Source organism: Ammospiza caudacuta, chromosome 2, assembly GCF_027887145.1.
Source record: "Ammospiza caudacuta isolate bAmmCau1 chromosome 2, bAmmCau1.pri, whole genome shotgun sequence".
In the NCBI taxonomy this organism is placed as follows: Eukaryota; Metazoa; Chordata; class Aves; order Passeriformes; family Passerellidae; genus Ammospiza; species Ammospiza caudacuta.
The window spans coordinates 48,325,543-48,343,561 of NC_080594.1; the positions used below are offsets into that span (position 1 = coordinate 48,325,543).

The 18,019-nt window shown below is 41.4% G+C and overlaps 1 protein-coding gene across 2 annotated transcripts; it reads right to left on the reverse strand.

Moving 5' to 3' along the window:
• Positions 1-1,321: 1,321 nt before the first annotated feature.
• CENPJ (centromere protein J) lies at positions 1,322-17,380 on the reverse strand. Of its 2 annotated transcripts, XM_058825664.1 has the most exons (17): positions 17,368-17,380; positions 15,438-15,945; positions 14,282-14,405; positions 13,269-13,502; positions 12,467-12,614; positions 11,230-11,335; positions 9,314-10,937; positions 8,259-8,391; positions 7,260-7,425; positions 5,943-6,182; positions 5,222-5,321; positions 3,947-4,047; positions 3,174-3,272; positions 2,936-3,076; positions 2,744-2,828; positions 2,530-2,650; positions 1,322-1,637 (listed from the first exon to the last, which is right to left on the reverse strand). In XM_058825664.1, exons 2-17 carry the CDS (start codon positions 15,813-15,815, stop codon positions 1,445-1,447), a joined length of 3,993 nt encoding a protein of 1,330 aa, XP_058681647.1. In that variant the 5' UTR covers positions 15,816-15,945; positions 17,368-17,380; the 3' UTR covers positions 1,322-1,444. The 2 variants fall into 2 exon arrangements, with proteins under 2 accessions (XP_058681647.1, XP_058681646.1); XM_058825663.1 differs by having other exon boundaries at positions 2,530-2,828; positions 3,947-4,044.
• Between the last annotated feature and the right edge of the window lie 639 nt (positions 17,381-18,019).

Sequence of the window (18,019 nt, forward strand, 5' to 3'; positions counted from 1 at the left end):
TCACTTTTGGGTGTTGTTACATCTCTTTCACTTCAGAGTTTGGGAATAAACAGTTTGGTCAGCATGCACCTGAAAGCTTATTTTCCTTTACTGCTGTAGTATGAGAGTCTGGGTGTCTCTGCATTGTACTGAATCCTTTACCTGTAGAGCTCAGTCTCTCCAAGGAGAGCTTTGTCTAGATTATCAAGGAAAACACTTGTGTGATGACTCCAAAGCCTCTCCAGGCAGGCAGTTCCAGGTCTCAGTCATCCTCCCAGTAAAGCAAAGCAGCCTCTTGCTGGTCAGAGGGAACCTGCTGTGCTCATGCACACAGAGCCTTGCACACATCTCTTCCTTCAAGCTCCCATGAAAGCAGGGGTCCAAAGCTGACATCTCTGCCCAGGCACAATGGCACAGACATGGAAGGATCCTGTCACACTTCCAGTACATATTCTGGTACTAACCAGCCACATCCTAGGTGCTATTGCAAATACCCCAGAGAGCTCATGCTCATTTTCAAAATATTTTCATTTAAAGACCAAAACCCCACTGTTTATCACCCATCTTGAAAGCAGCTCAGCCCTGAATTATGTAACAGCTGCTGTTTGAGCAGTTTGACCCAAAAGTCCAGGACCTGTCTCTGCACCCAGCCAGGGAACTTCTGGGTGAGAGTGAGCACAGTTTTCATTGCCACCCTGTGAGCAATAAAGGGCATAGACAGAGTAAGGACAGAGCTTTCACTGAGGAGAAAGGGGAGGGGGCAGAGGAGACAAAGAGAAGAAAGTATCTTCTACCATGTGAGAGAAGGAAACAAATTTTTCAGCATGCACAGGAATGGAGACTTAAAGCAGCCAGCCCAGCAGCAACCTTTTGATGATAGTTACTACAGAATTTTGAAAGACAAGTCAGCTTAAAAATACCTGCTAGGTGGGAAAACTGGATGAGATGACTTTTGTTCATTTTCTGCTGTTTCTGAGTAGCTTGGAGAATGAACCTGTCCCCCAGTCTCACCTGTTAGCCCTGTGAGTATAGGAGGGCAGTTTGTAGAACAGACACTCCAGTCTGCTAATGCTGTTGTTGCCTCCTAACTCCAAGATGAAGAAAAGATGAAGGAATAGTCCAAGACTGCCATTCCTTTGGTCTTTCAAGTCAAGCAGTAAGTAAACTGATGTCCAAAATAAGGTATGGTCTGCAGTTGTTTGAGTGTTTGCTGCCAGCTGCTGTAAAAACCACCTTTTTAATGCCATATGGCTGAATACTAAATCAATAAATGGTTTCTTAAACATAGAAATGGGAAAATAGAATTAGCAAAAGTGCTGATGTAGTAGCACCCACTGAAAAATAAATTTATTTAGAGAAAATTATAAATAATATATACACAACAAGCTTTAAGCTTTTTCACTTGTTTACAGAAATGTACATTATTTTTGCTGATGTGTTAACACTTCAGCAGTTTTGACATGGTCTACAACTTGGTGTCCATGATAATATTACCATCCTTGTCCTTTATTCTGACTCTCCCAGAGACATACTTGGTTTCCTGCTGTCCATTCATGTACACAGTCTTGACAGTCCCATCTGGATACTCCCGTCTCTTAAACTGTGATGTGTGCAGTTCCCGCTGGCCATTATTGAACTCTATCGTTTTGGTGCCATCTCTGCATTAAAGGGGAAAGAAAATCCCAAGGATTATGCACTGGTGTAAGATTAGTCTCAGAACCAGCATTGGATATGTCAGCCTAAATGAAGGAAAACAGTATTTGTGGAAAAATCTGTTAAGTATCTCTGCTGGTTCATACTCAGAAACCTGTTTCTGCAAAACTGATATTAGTTCTTTATATGAGAACCTCCACTGCAGTTTATCTGCATCAAACCCATCACTGCTCAAGTCCAAGGGAAGTTTAAAACTTGGTATTTTGAGCACTGTCAGTTATCTGCTGTCAGTCACACCTGCTTCCCACACCAGCCAGGTTCCTAGATATTTTTTCTAGAATTATGTACAAATAGAGAAGTGTCATCATTTTATTGCAGGGGTTCCATACTTGTCTCCTTATCTCTAAAGTTTCATACCTTCTTGGTGTTTCTCATGGGTAGCTCCTCAGAGCACTGACTCTTTCTTCACAAAGCAGCCAACTGACCCCAGTTCCCTTCTCAACCAGCCACCCCACTCTTTTACAGCACTCTTCTCATTGCTTACAGCTGTGGCCTGTTAAAGTCAGGCCTCCTCCTAATCTTTGATAATTGGCCCAGCTGCAACTCCTTGGGGGTAAGATTACTTTCTACACTATCTTTATTTTCTTATATTCTATCCCCCTACAGAGAAGTCTCTTAGGGTATGAGACAATACACTGTCTTTATGCCTTTTCCATGCTACAAACAAAAAAAAACCCCAAAACTGGAGCAGTAACTATGTGTTCACAGCACAGTCCATTGAAATGCGAAGCTGCAGGAGATGCAGAAACACACCTGTCACCATACAGTGCTCTGGTCACTGAGCCCCAGGTGCTCCATCCCCTGCCCAGCCCAGGACCCCCAGAAGGAAAAGCTCACCGCTGCACACGAACAACGGTGCCATCAGGAAAGATACTTTCTTCTTGGCCATCTGTAAACAGACTCTTAATTGTCTGATCAGGGAAGGTTATTTCCTTCTTGCCATCAGGATAATGCTTCTCTGAAATGTATTTTGAGAAAATATGCTTATTACATAAATACATACCTATGTCTGGGCAATAATTCTGACACTTGGGTTGGATGATTTCTTTACCTATTTGTCCATTTGAAAACTGCAAGACCTCTAAGCCATCAGTGTATGTAGTGTGAGTCGTCTTGGCATCAGCATAATAATAAATCTGCAGACAACAGTTGAGATTCAGTGTAACTAATGAGAAGTTTTAAATGAGGGAACACATGCAGATAACTGAGCATTTGTTGAAAAATGCAGATATAGGATACCTACCACTGTTTGATCAGGCATAATCTGTTTCACATCCCCATTGAAGAAGGTTATAGTTATGGTCTTCCCATCAGAACCCACTTTTTTCCATGTTCCATTTGGGAAAAATATAAGGTGACAGCCATTTTTCAAAACCTTCTCAACCTAATGAAAACACAAGTGAGGTCAGTATTGAGCCCTCACACTCATCTTTCCCAACAGCTGTCTTCCAGAATTTCCAAGTGCCAAGCTCTCATTTTACCTTTCCATCAGGATAAGCAGTTTCTCTCTGTATCTCTTCACTGCCTGTAAATGCAGGAACAGATGGTGGTGACACATAAGCTTCATTAGGAGAGGTGTCCTGAGATGACAAGCAAAACAAAACAAGCTTTGTCTTTATATACTTTTCTCCTAGGCTGACAGGTATTTTTGGAAACAAGGAGCATCACAGAAGGAAGAGGAATATGGGGGAGGCATAAACACAATCTGAGGTTTAAGCAATTCCAAATGTAATTCAGGTGGTACAGGAGATGGAGAGTGAGCCATCATTGGATATCTGTGGCCAGTTGTAGTCTGGACTAAAGTGGCATTCAGTGATGTGCTGTAACAAGGAGCTCAACTTCCTTAAGAAATCCACATCATGGCATGAAACAATCAAGTTCTCTAAAGCCTAAGTGTAAGCTACAGCAATTAATGTAAGAAAAAATTAAACTATTTAAAAGATCCTTGCACATGTTGCCCTACATGGAGTTTATGAACATCCAGCCTTCTTTAGCCCTCCGAAAATGTAAAAAATTCAAAAGAGCAGGAGATGATTACTTTGTATTTTTCCTGAGCCAAAGAATAATGCAACTACTAGACAAACACTCCTCATTGACTGGTACATAGCATTTTCTGTTATGACAATAAAAGCTGAAGAACACAAAAAGATGAGTTAACAGCCTCATCAGTCACCCTCCAGATACTCATTAACTTTTCCATTTTAGGCTTTTTTTTTTCCCTGCTTTGAAAACCAAATCAACTCACAGGACTTACTCCCATAATACTCTGAGAAGAATCTTCCAGTGCAGTCATTGCCTCAGAGGTGTTCCTCTCATTAGCAGGTCCTGATGCAGGTGTTCTAGGAAGTTTTCCTACTGAGATACATGTAATAGTTAAATTGGACAGAGAAATTAAAGTGTGGTTTAAGAGTTACGATTCTGTAGGAGGTCAAGCTGTACAGGACACCCACATTTCTTAAGTGCAGTAGAAACTGAAAGCAGGGTATTTATTAAAATGATAGGCACATGCCCAGGAAAGAATCAATCCCTGACATTGTTTAATGTGTTAGCAGGAAGCTAGAATTGAAGAATCATTACAAGGGACATTTAATGCACTTGGTCTCCTGTTTCATCTCTGTAGCTTTACAAAGGATTTGCCCCTCCTAGAAATTTAGACAACATTATTACTGATGCCTTATAATGAACAAAGGAAAGTGAATATCAGCTTTCAACAGGAACTGCTCAGCATATTTTTTCCAAGTCTCTCCTGTCAAATTACCAAAATAAAACTACCTTCAATTCTGGAACAACTTGTGTAACAGATAACATGATGGTTGGATGAGCTGTCAGAGGTGTCAAAAAAGTACCCTGCAGTTACTTTCCATATGTGATTATCCCTTAGGAAGGCAGACACTAACTAACTGTGAACAAGGAACACCTGCCACAGCATTGCCCATATGATTACAGATCTGCTGATGGAAGGTTCTGAAGACACAGCAGTTCTGATGTTATCAACACACTCAACTAGACAGTAGAAGGAAATTCTTCACTGTCAGGGCAGTGAGGCACTGGAACAGGTAGCCCAGAGAAGCTGAGGTTGCTCCTTTCCTGGGACAGTCCAAGGCCAGGCTGGATGGGGACCTGAGCACCTCTGGTCTAGTGGAAGGTGTCCCTGCCCATGGCAGGGGGTTGGAACTGGATGACCTTGGAGGTCCCTTCCAACCCAAACCATTCAGTGACTCTGATCTAATCAACACCTGCAGCTTGGAGAACACCAGTGATGAATGTCATTTTTAATTACAGAAAGCAGCTTCTGCAATGCTCCAGACCATCATGTAAGACCAGAACCATTTTTCACTCCAAAACTGGAGTGAAATCACAGCTTTCTCCAGAATCTCACCCTGTGAGGTATTTATCCATATGCTCCAGCCCATGACAGCTCCCACTCTTATCTCCTTTTGAGGTGGTAATGCACTCCAAAAAGCAAAACTTCACATTCATTTTATTTTTAAGACTTAACAGAATTCTCTGCATAGACAAACACTGTTACCTTTTGCTTGTGAATAACTTTTCCCATTTATCTTGCTGCACTTCTGTACTGGAAGAAGTGGAGATGCACTTCGACTTTTTAGGCCTCTGTTTGGTAGACACTAAAAGAAAGGAAAGTACTTGTGGTTTATGTGACATGTAATTGCAACTGTTCATACAGAGTGAATAAAATTTATAGACCATCTGACATTAAATTTACTGGAAGCTTTCTTCACAACCTATACAGTTTTGAGACTTGATCAGCAGAAGGGCTTGTGTGATGTAGCCCAAGCTGCACTTTGGGAACTCTTCCTCCATCAGCTCCCTCGCTATCAACAACTCCAAAATGTTAATTTGATGCAAGCAGTCCAGAATAGCAGTTTTAGTTTCAAAACTTAATGTAACTGCTTTAGACAATTGTGAGCTGCTTGGTTTGCCTGGTTGATCCCAAAGGAGCAGAGGTTCACATCTTAGACTTCATCAATTACTTTTCTTTCATACTTGCATCATTTTTAATTTCCAAGATGAGTTCCTCAACAAAAGGGATACTAAATATTGTGAGCATTGACATCTGCAGAGAATATGACATTAACAAAATTCTGTGTCTGTCACCACTAGTGTAGGCCCCACAGAAGTAAATTAAAGAAAACAGCTAAGCTGTAGCTATTGGAGTCCAAGTATGTAACAGAAAACCCACCAGTACTCACACAAATATATTTAAAGCACTAAGATTGATAACTTACAGATTCTGCTCTATTTAGACTCATCCCAGGATTTTCTATTTTTTTCTTGCTTCTAGCAGCTTCTACTTTCTTCCAGGCTTCTAGACGAAACTTTTCCATAATTCTGATTTCCTCTTTTAGCTCAAAATTCTCATTTACTAAAGCTTCTATTTGATCTTTCAGGCGTCGATGGGTAGTCGACCATTTTGCCTCTTTTCGTTTTAGATCTTCCTGTAACTCTGCAATCTGCTGTTTTAAAGCCTTAGAAAAATGCATGTTTTCATTTTTAATATAATAAACTATATTTTAGTTTCTAATAGAAATAGAAACACAAGGGGAAAAGGCATAAGTGGCAAAAAAGTCAAATCAGCTTAACAGTGCAGAGGTGAAAGATAAGGAAGAGTTTTCTTTCCTGAAAGGTAAGGGTTTTCTTTCCTGAAAGAGTGTAAACTACCAACTTTATAAGCTCTACTCCAATCACAGGATTTCTTTTTCTTGCATTCTTGGCATTTTTTACACTTCCTAGATTGGCCAGTACAAAAACACTTGAGACAGAAACATAAAATCCTTAATACTACCCTTGGAGGGCCCTTCAAAAATCTTGGCACAGAAAACAGGAAGGACACAAACACACAAAACCATATGTAAATCTGCCTAGTTTAGCAAATGTCAATTCAGTTTTCTGAAGGGAAATTAGTAGGGAAGGAAGAGGAACATCCCTATGTTTAATATGGCTTGTTTGTGCATCTCATATACCATACATCCTGCCAATGAAGGAAGGAACAGATCTTGTTCCTTACATCACTGACACCTAAAGACCTATAAGTGATAATAAAATGTAACTTTGAAAATTGTAGAAGATTACTACATAGACTGTACAAGAGTTATAGACAGAATTAAACCCTTCTGGAGTTCTAGTTTGCACTTTGATCAACTACCATGAATAAAAACTTACAATTTAATATTTTAACTTCAAAAATTTTGTTTCAAAGTTGAAGATCATTCTATCAGTTACTAGCAGTTTTTAGTATGGAAATGGGACAAAAAGATTTGCTCATGAGGAGTTTTTGCCTTAAAACCATCAAACAGCATTATAAAGACTGTAGCTCCCTTCCTCAATTAGAATAATTTAGATTAGAAAAAAAAAAAACTTTAAGATCATGGAGTCCAACTGTTAATCCAGCACTGCCAAATTCACCTTACTAATCCATATCTGCTAGCAGTTCCCATCTGGAAATCACCTGTAATCTTTGAACTAAGTTAGAATTTAGTTCTTGACTGCCTTTAAGTGAGCTTACATGTTCCTCTGTGGACTAGAATAAGAAGATATTTTTATACCTGAATTTCATCCCGTTCCTTTTTATCTGGAATTGCTCTAGCTTCTGTGGTGTATTTTTCAAAAACTTTGCGCTCCTTTTGCAGTTTTTTAATTTCCTTTTTCTTATACTCTTCTATTTCAGCCAGTTCTTGGGCTTTCTTCTGTTCAAAGTCTGAAACTTCTTTCCTATAATTATGAAACAAAGTTGTTGTTTTAGCCCAAATCTCCTTTATATCTAGATTTTAAGAAAGAAAGTGAAGACTCAGTGTCTTGTGGTCACAGATTGGAGTTCAGCATCTATTACCCTCAGGAAGACTTACTTATAAACTGTATTAGTTATTTAAGGAGTAAGAATTGTCACACAGTAGATGTTTGAAGTCAAACAATATATATTTTTATATCTTCTAGTCACAAACATTATCCTGAATTTAGAAAAGCTTTGGCCAAAATCTTGCTACATTCTTCAAAATATTAGAACACCATCCCCCAAAAATACCAGAGAAAAACATCTGCTAATAGGAGGTCAAAAATTAAACGTTAGCCAGAGACACAATGATATTCCAAAACAAAACAAAAGTGGCTGTGGTAGGAACAGATGTGCCCCATTTATGTCATCAGAGGTAATTATTCTGTTCTATGTGCCACTTAAAAATGCTCCTGTTCAAATTAAAAGATCCTCAGTGTGTGCACACAAATATCAAATCCAAAGCAAAAGCATTAAGACCAGTTCTGCAGGGCTAATTCAGGATTGTATTATCCTTTAGAACTAAAGTATACCTTCTCCAAAATACAGCCTTTAGGGACATCATATTAACTGACCTGGGGTTCTTAACACTATTAAATTGTGTGTAATAATTACAGCTTAACATACACATAGAGCAACAACTTGTGTCTAGACCAATCTCTGCTGTAACTGAAGCACCTGAATTGTTTACCTGCGCTGCTGGTCACTGGACATTGGGAGAGTCTGCAACACACTGTGAAAGGGAATGCACCAAAATGTTCTGAGTAAAAGTTACCTGATATTTGCCAGAGCATGCTCTCTTTCTTCACGGAGTTTACTCAGAGTTGTGTTCTCAGCTCGGAATCTCTCAATTTCCTTCTCCAACTCAGCCAGTCTCTCTCTCAGTAGCTGGGATGGAACAGTGTTTCCTGTCAAAGCACAGCCACATGCACATTACCCAAATGGCATTCATAAGGCTGAAGTGAACATTATCACACACCAATTTAAAAATTGTTAAAAAAAAAAAAAAAAAAGAAAAAAAATCAAGTAAATATTATTTTTAGAGACATAGTAAATACCAATGAAAGACAGCAATAATTCTGCAAAAAAATTTCTACTATCCAAATAACACAGAAGTTATGTTTGAGGACACTGTACTATTTACAAATATGGAGTAGATCCATTCCTTTTGTAGTACTTTAAGAACTAAATGTATCTTTCATCTTGGTAGAACTAAAGCTATATTTGGAACTGGAATTTGAAGGGCTGCACATCAAACCAGAGAAATAAAATGAAGGTGTAAGTGTGTAATGAGTGTATATGGGACATGTGTAGGTACATACATACAGTATGATGGTACAGGGTATATTAAACAGGAAAGTTTATGGTTGTTGTAAGTTTTTTCACGTTTTAGTCACTACAAAGTCTGTTCACACCCATCACCCTACTGTGGTATAAATCCACTGTGGTGGAAAGGAAGGTACCACTTCATTTTCAGTTGCCCTTGCTATTTTCCTTCAGTCAGAAACAGTGATCAAGCAGCTTCAGATCAAGTTACTTCAATGAGTTGAATCCTCCAGAGGGAAGAAGAAAAAAGAAACCCACCAATTAAATAAATAAATTTTTAAAAGAAGTTTTCACCCATCAGAGTCATTCTGCAAGCTGTGTAATTGTTAGATCTGGCATCAGACATACAACCAGAGATGCAGGGGGAGAATGGGACCATTTCTCACAGCACAGGTCAGTACTTAAACCCTCTGGTGTAACTTCAGTTTGGAGCTCAAGCACTAGCAGGGAACACTTGTACAACACACCTTCCTCACCACCTCCTACCAGCTGCTGTTCCCTCACCTCCCAGCTCTGGCTCCACATTTGATTTGGTTTCATGCTCTGCATGGCAGCTTGCCTTCTGCTTTGGCTTCAGTAAAGGAAACAGTTTCATCATCAGGTTTGATACTGGAGGTCCATTTGAATCACTGTCCACTGCAAACTCTTTGGACATTTCATCTCCTTTCTTGGAGGCCACTTTTCTCTTTATTGCTCTGTCTGGGACAGCTGTACCATTCTTATAGGAAAAGTCCATCTGCAAAGGTGTTCTAGTGTATTTTTCAGGTAAATCAATGCTAACATAATTTTCATCAAGATCACTCCATGTTCTTTCATCATCAAACTCAAATTTATTCCTACTTATAGACAACATGCTTCTGTGATCATCTGTAGCTTTCCTAATCTTTTGCTTTGACAGTGCACCACAATCTTTGTCTGACAACCCAAGGTCAGCATCTCCATTTTTGCTCTCTTTGCTGATGTCTTTAACAGAACTTCCACAATCAAAAAATTCTGGATCACTTTCTCCATGGTTCACGAGGGCTGTCTTAGCACCTTTGTTGTCATGCTTCAATGTGGCCCCAAATTCACTCTCAGAATCTGTAGCAGTATCACTGTTGCCCTCACTCTTATCTCCATTTACAATCCAGTGATTACTTTTTAAAGCAGGAGCTGCTTTCAGGGAAGAAGCTGAGAATATTACACCATCTGTTTTACTCAATGGATCCTTCATTCTAAAATCTCTCACTGAATTTGAGGCTGTATGTGTAACAGGGCTATCATTTGTATTTTCCTGTGCCACACAGTCTGCCCTTTTATTTCTCTCATCTGTGAGTTCCACAGCCAGCACCTTGACTTGCTGCTGCTTTGCCTTGATAGGAGTAGAAGACATCCTACGGCCTTTTGAAGTTTGCTGGTCTCGTTCCAAGATCCTTTGCACAAATGAGGAATTACTTGAGAAAGAGATTTCATCTGCAGCTTGTTCTAGAAACAAAAATTCATCTAATTCTAGATTCTCTTTCTCTTTTTCTTTTTCCCAGTTTTCCAGTTTATTCTGAAATGAAAGTTCAAAAGACAGTTCTGAATCTTTTACAGGGTGACCTATGGGACATTTAGAATTCAAAAAGGCACTGGTCAGTTCTTGAGACAACTGAGACTTTTCAGCACCAGGTAATTTGTTTTTGATTTTGCCAGTGTTAGACTTAGCAAATTCTGCTCTGTTCTCTGTATTTTCTATTTTGTTTTTAATTTCTGATGGGTAAGAATCTCTCATCTGTCCATCATGATTTTTTCCTGATTGCATTTTTGTTTCTAATGGCAAGATATTTTCTCCATTGTGATTCTTGAGTACCACTGTCTTCTGAATAGGACAATGTTTTACTTTACGGGGGTGGCTGTATTTTTTACATGGTGCAAAAGGATTTTCAGAAACCAGTTCTTTGCCAGGAAGCGCAGTTTTCTTCTGTATTTGTAATCTGTCCACTTTAATAACATTTCTATCATCTAAAGCCCTTTGTTGAAGTTTTGAGGTGTTTTCTCCAAGTTTTGTTATTTTAGACTTGGCATTAGTGAATCTTGTTAAACCTTCCCCTCTTTTCAGGAAGGGTCTCTTGATCACTGGTTTTTGAACTGCTGATCCATTTGTCTCCTGAAAATGAGTAGAGAAAAGCAAACGATAAAATGTTAAAAGCTTCTTACACAGTTTGAAAATTTCTTCAAATAAATCCCAGACATCAGTAGAAATTTACATGGTACATTTTTACTGGATTTCTGAAGACTTAAGCAAGTAAAGTGTTTGGGGCTTATTATTATTCAGAATGTGAATGCTGCATTTAGTGTTAGCTTTCCCTGCTAGCATCTTCCTTGTAGACTTTTAAAGCACCTATCACATCTCAGCACAATATATAAAGAAGAATGAAGGTTTTTAAATAATCAATAACCTGTAACTTCTGGGTTTCCTCCAGGCGCTGTTCCTCTAGTTGTATCTGTTCTTCCAAGAATTCTTCAAAAGTTTGCTTCTTCCCATGTATTGCAGCTTTAATAGGTCTAGAGTAAGTACAAAAACAACTCTTACAATTCTGTTTAAAATAACTGTGTTGAACACCACTGGTAGTCAAAGACCTGTGGTGTAATTGCATAAAAGATGGAAAATTCTGAGGTGCTTTAGGCATTAAGGTAATCTGAGAAATGCATTTTAACACTACATGTTTATCCAATCCCTGCAATAGTTAATATACATATCTAAAAGGCACTGTATGCAGGTTTTGTTGCCTTTTCTTTCACTGCTTTTCTTAGTGATCCCTTCTTTTGGAAAAATCACCAAACTTCCACTCATAATTTAGTCACACTGCCAGTTCCTACAGTATCAGCTTTCCACTCGGGAATGCTGCTGAGATAAAGTTCCCTGTCTCCCTCTCCTCCTTCACAGGAGTGCTGGGTCTGGCTGGCAAGGAGTGAGCTTTTTTCATAGCTAACAGCACTGATAACATAATATTTTAGCTATTGCAGAACCCTGCTTGTACAGCACCAGGGCTTTCTTTGCTTTTTCACGCTGCTGCCCACCCCAGGAAGCAGACTGGGGGTGGGCAAGACCTATCCAGGGGAGACACAGCTGCATTTCATAGAAGGACAAAATCACTGAATGGCTGGGGTTGGAAAGGACTTTAAAGATCACCTTGTTCCAACCTCCCAACCCTGCCACAGTGGGCAGGGACACCTTCCACTAGACCAGGTTGCTCACAGCCCTGTCCAGCCTGCTCTTGGACATTTCAAACAATCATAACTCCCCATAACAAACTAAAAAGTCACAGCCCCGCCCTCCTCCCTCACATTACTACTTTCAGAACGTAACAGTGGACAGGAGGTTGCAATAAATCAAACTGGGAACAGCAATCATAACTGCTTATATACCCAGCTATACTGAAAGGTGCCTCTAAGCTGTCATTACCCCAGGCTGCACACACACCTCTTCATCCAACACACAACATTTCATCTTTCACAGCACAAGCAATTCCAAGCAAGAGCCTCTCTTACCACGGGTCTCCACAGTACCAGGAAAATCAAATCCTTTGTTAAGAAACTGCACAAATTCAGAGCACCAGACTCTTTCCTTCCGGACTCAGAATTCAACCAAACTTGTGTAATTTGATAAAAAATGCATTATCATAGTTGAATTACCTTTCCTCTGCATTAGTCAACAACTGTTCACCTCCACAGGAATTTTCAGAGACATGTGCGCTTCCCACACCTAATATGTGATCAATGTGATTATCTTCACTCTCCATTAATAATTCCATCTTTTTTTCTGGACACCACAGGTCTTTTCCTGTGAAAGCAACAGAGTTGTTTGGTTTTTTTCATCCCAACAACAAATCAGTTTTCAGCACACACTTTAAACAGCACTCAGGTCAGGTGAAAACCAGAAGGGAGCTTCATTGCCATGTGATCTGAACTCCTACATAAAACAGTTCTAACATTTCCCAAAATTGATTCTTATTTGAATTTGCACTTTCTAATGGAACAAGCAATTATGCATTAAAAAATTTCCACAGACCTTAAATAATCCATCCTGATTGTTCATCTGCTTCACTATTGTTAATGTATGGCTTAAAAACATAACAGAACAAATGTTGATGTCTGCTGTACTGGTGAGCTCTCTTATCAAGCTTCTTGTGTCCCACATATATATGCATAAATTGAGAAGAATTTGATTTTTGGCTCATGCTGCTTTTAACCAAACTCAAACAGACAACAACAGGAACATTCTGAGGTCCGTAAGCCATCAGTAAACAAACCAAGACACCATATAAACCAACTAAAATTATAAAACCTTCAAAATAAGTAGCAGAAAATTACTCCCAGTGACAAGGGGGAAAAAAGCACCACACAGCAAGTTATGTTTCTATAAATGACTAAGCAGTAATGCATTTGTCTTCCTTGTTTTTCAAACCATTTGGCCTTTTCAGAGGCACACACAGACCTTGCTTTTCACTGGCAGACACTTCTGAAAGATTGTTCTTCAATGATGAGGTGCATTCTCTGTTGTTCAGCTTTTGTAAAGAATTGTTGTCTTGTGTATGGGAAGAAACAAGCAGAGCACGAGCTCTGTCTTCGAAGATATTCTGGTACCCAGACGATGGCAACTGAGGTGGAGGTGCTAAGCCCGTGGGGTGCCCAGGTCTCAGCTTTTGACTTTCAGCCATCACAGTAAAACCTGGCAAGGAGAAGGAACAAAATGGCTGTGTCATTCTATTTGTGTCACAAAATTACTGCTCCACAGGAGAAAAGAAATGGCACTAAAGAGCAGGATTGATCACCCAGCCTCCACCCTTATGTCACTGACCAAGAGTATGTGATTGGGAAATGTTGATTTTCTCCTCCCAAAATAAACCCTAATTTAATCTTCTCAGGAAGGCAGAGTGAAAGAAAGACAATCATTTAAGTCAGGTTGGACTGACACTGCCAAGAGCAGAAAGAACCCCTTCTCAGCTCTAAAAGCTTTTCCCAGCCAAGAGCTGTCCCCTCTCCTTGCACCCAGCACAGGTTACAAGTCTCTGTTTTTAAATACAGATCAGCTCTCTATCCTGGTTCAGTTCATCACCTCAGTGAGATATGTGTGAGCACAAACAAGGAGGGACCACTTCATTTGGCTACACTGAAAGCTTAAAGCAACCAAAAGTACTGTGAGCAGCAGCTAATGAGAAAGGAAAGTAATTGTTTTACACTTCAATACATGTACTTTGAAGCAAGAGCTCCCATCACAGCACATATTGATCAAGCCACAATTATAGCTGGCATTTTATAAAAATAGGACAATATTCCTTCTTCAGTAGCACTCAACTTTCAGGCACTGAAGCAATGCAGCATTTATCTTTGATTAATCAAGTAATCTTAAAATGAAGAACCCAGAAGACACTTTCAGATTTTAACTGGAAAATGAGATTAGATTTTTCAGTTTATACAAAACACATCATGTACATCAGTACAACTTACCAAGAGCTGCTGGCTGGCCAGATACCATGCTAAGTAGCTTCTGCTGCTCTTCCATTAACCTTTGAAGTTGTTCCATCTGTTGTTTCTTTAACTGTTCCTGTTTCTGCTGTTGCAATTCCTTCAGCTTTTCAAATAAATAAATGTATTAGAGGCTAGGCTTATTTAGAATTTACCACAGAAATATTTTGTTATAGATTGTCAATAACTTTCTAAGGGCACTTAATAATTTCTCTTAAGGTACCAATAAATCAGCTCATATTTATTTAGCCACTGATTGGTATTACTGACAATATTTAAAAGGTGCGTAATTATTCTCCTGTCATGTAAAATACAGGAGAAAACTTTTATAGCACCTGGTAATTCATGGAATTCTGCTCTGGAAACAGACACTCTCTCCCTCTCTCCACTCCAGTGAGCAGACACAGGGATTTATGCTGATGTAGCTGCTGGCAGAGTGGGCAAGGACTTCTTAGTCCTTAACTGCAGGATTTACTGAAGTTCTGCTGAAGACTTCCAGCCAACACAATCTGTATCCAGTATTCGGGAAGAGCTTTAGGGAACAAATAACTTACAGCGGATTGACTGACACACTGGCATTAGGATAAAAAAAAGTAAGTAACAACATTACAATTCCAGGCATTTTTTTGTCCTGATGTCTTGGGTAGTTTATCACATCCAACACTAACATATCCCCTCATCTAAAAAGAGCCAGGTATGTCACACCGACTTTGAGAAATAACAAAAGATGTTGCTATAGATACAGGAACATTCAACTCCACTGTGTGGTGAATACCTGTGATGAAGCATTACCACTGTAATGACCAGCACCCCACTTCCACAGCCTCAAGGGAAGAAACTTCAACTAGAACTGTGTGCACCTTTCCAGGAAAAGTGATTTTTAAGAACAATTTCATTTTAAACTGGAACTTGTGCCACCTGGAAACAACAGCAGTTACACTCCCAGGAAATGCACATCATGAGGAAGACACCAACTTTCATGTGAGCACAACTGGAACTCAGGATTTGCTCTTTAGCTTGCTGTGGCCTATACATTTGTTGCAAGAGGTTTGCTTACTTGCAGGCATAACAAATCGTATGCAGGAACAAAATAAATCTTACTGTAAGCATGTCAAAGAATTCTAGGTGTATTTATTACCTGTTCAAGCTTTTGTAGGAGTGTATCACTGTGACTGGATTTCTTCTGACCATCCACTTCACCGTGGACCAAGTCTGGTTTAGAGCTTTCCATGTTTCCAGGTGCTGCTGGAAAAGGTGTTCCAGTGGTGCACTGCTGAGGTGCCTGAGAGCCGGCAGACTCTTCACACAGGGAGTCATCACTTACAGAACAGCTGTCTGAAAGATGCAGCACTTCTTCAGGCAAAGCTGGGATGTTTTCAGGTCCAGGTAACAAATTTTCTTTCTTAAAGTTCAAACCAGTAAAACTAGGACCTAGTAAGACTCCAGCACGGGCACTACTGAGCATCCAATATGCACTGAAGTTTTGCTCGCCACTCAGATTTTCAACAGTTGGCATCTTGCAAACCGTATTCCAACTTCTCTGCTGATCAGCATTAACACAATATCACAGTCTGTAGATTTAAGACAATATAACTTCCAAAATTCCCGGCAGTTGGTATGGACAGTTATCTATCTGCTTCTAGCACCTAGAAATTAGGCAGATAAACAAAATCAGAAATTTACAATAACAGATTCCCAGTAAAAGAATACAACCAACTCTGTTATAACCAACCTAGTGCATTTATAAAAATTACTCATAGGCAATAGAAACGATTTGGATAATAAGTAACAAACACATTTGGTGCAGAAAATCAACAAAATCCAACTCTTAATTGTATTATTTGAGTGCAGCCACCATAACCTCAAATACCATAAAGCTGTACATAATATTTTCTTCAGTAGTACTGGGAGAGATTCAGAATTTTTTTTAAACACTTGCAACAAAAGAAGGGATTTGATGAGCTGAGAGATCTCCACCACATGACCTCCATATTAATGCAAAGTTTCACATATGTCCATCTAAACACAAACACTTTACTGCACATATTTCAATGCAACACTTATCATTTTCACATCTTCCTTAGTTTCTCAAGGAAACGCTGCAGCTATGCTGCCTGTTATCCTCCTTCTCCCAAAAAACTTCTTTAAAATCCATCCAGAGGAAATTTTAAATACAGCAACAAATCCTACAAGTGCCATAAAACGTGAATAAATTCATGTAGGCAGGAGGCCCAGAGTGATTTCCCCACTTGAGAAGAAAAAGACAAAACTGCTGCGGGTGACAGAGTGGCAGCAGGAGCCGGGCTGCTCAGCCGTGCTCCTCAATCCCAGGGCAAACGATTCCCTGCCGTGCATGCGGCGTGTCAGGGGAACACAGAGAGAAGGGGCCAGGGCACCAAGGACACACAGCCACAGCAGCCCACGCTCAGGAGTCCTGCTAATCAGGAAATAACTTCTTAAAGCTTCCTCATTCCCAAGAGTTCAGCCCAAGCCGGCTCTCACTTCATTTTCCCGCAGTCAAAAGAAGAGTTTCAACAAGAGTTTGAAACCGCGACTGGGAGAAACAATACACAAATGTTTCATATAGAAAGGACTGCCGTGTGTTTTCCAGCGAGGTGCAGATTCCCGCAGTGGCAAACTGAAGTCTGCAAGGCTCACGGGCTGTTTTCCACGTTCCCTTTGGGAGACCCTCTGGAGGCCGCCTGCCAGTCTAAACCTCCCCGTGAAATTTACGGCAGCAGCACCTTCGTGCCAAGCGGAGCAGCCGGCAGGGATCAGGCTGATCCGTCCCGCGAAGGGCAGGAGGGACACAAGGATCCCGGGGAGATGAGCACAGCCCCGCTCCGCAGCCGAGCCGAGGCGTCGGGCCCGGCGCCCTCCCTCCGGCACCGACACCGCCCTCACAGAGCACGCCCCAAGCGCACCCCCGGCCCCGAAGCACCCGCTCCGCGACAGCTCCGACCCGCGGCCCCTCGCATACAGCGAGGCAGCTGTCCCGGCCCCGCTTCTCAGGCCGCCGCCACCACGGCGCCCAGCTCCGACTGCCACAGCCGTCTTCTATTACAAACCTGCCGCCATCGCACAGCCTCCCGGCGCCACAGGCGGGCACCGCCCCGCCGCCGGGCATGCTGGGAGCTGTAGTTCGAGCGCCGCATGGCCACCTCGCAGCTGCCCTGAGAACGCGGCAAACTGGGACTACAGCTCCCAAGAGCCTCCGCGGCGGAAAGGCGGTTGATGGGCGTCCACAGTGGCGGCCGTGCCCCGGTTCGTGCCGGGGCTGTCCGGGCGGGAAGCGGCGGCGGGAGCCGCTCCGGAGTCGGGGTTGTCCCGGCTCCCGAAGGCGCCCCGCAACTCGGAGTGGCTCCCGGGTGCTCCCGCTGGTTGCCCTTTGCGGAGGCCTCTTGGAGCAGCGTCGCTCTGCTGCTGGGGCGAGGCTGCGGACGTCAGTGTGCTTTCGCGGCGGCTACTCACAGCCTTTTAAACTTTAAACAGCGGCGGGACGGGAGGAACGCAGCGATAAATGGGCGAAATGCACCCCCGGGCCTCCTGACATTTCGTGTTTTAGGCATGCTCTGTCTTACTGAGCTAAATTAGCGTTTTCCTCTGAACTCCGGACAGCGATAGAGCGGCTCCGGCTGTGTCCCGGGGCTCCAGGGCCTCCTGTGGGCAGGGCCGGCACCGAGCTGGATAACCCCGGCACAGCCTCCTCGGGTGCCTTCG

Bases quoted from the DNA above. Each gene is read 5' to 3' on its own strand.
- CENPJ (XM_058825663.1), bottom strand. From the start codon at position 15,815: ATGCCAACTGTTGAAAATCTGAGTGGCGAGCAAAACTTCAGTGCATAT. The intron at 7,426-8,258 runs GTAACTTTTACT...TCATAATTATAG, and splicing joins CATGCTCTGGCAAATATCAG to GAAAGAAGTTTCAGACTTTG. The intron at 1,638-2,529 runs GTGAGCTTTTCC...CCTTTAATGCAG, and splicing joins ACCGTTGTTCGTGTGCAGCG to AGATGGCACCAAAACGATAG.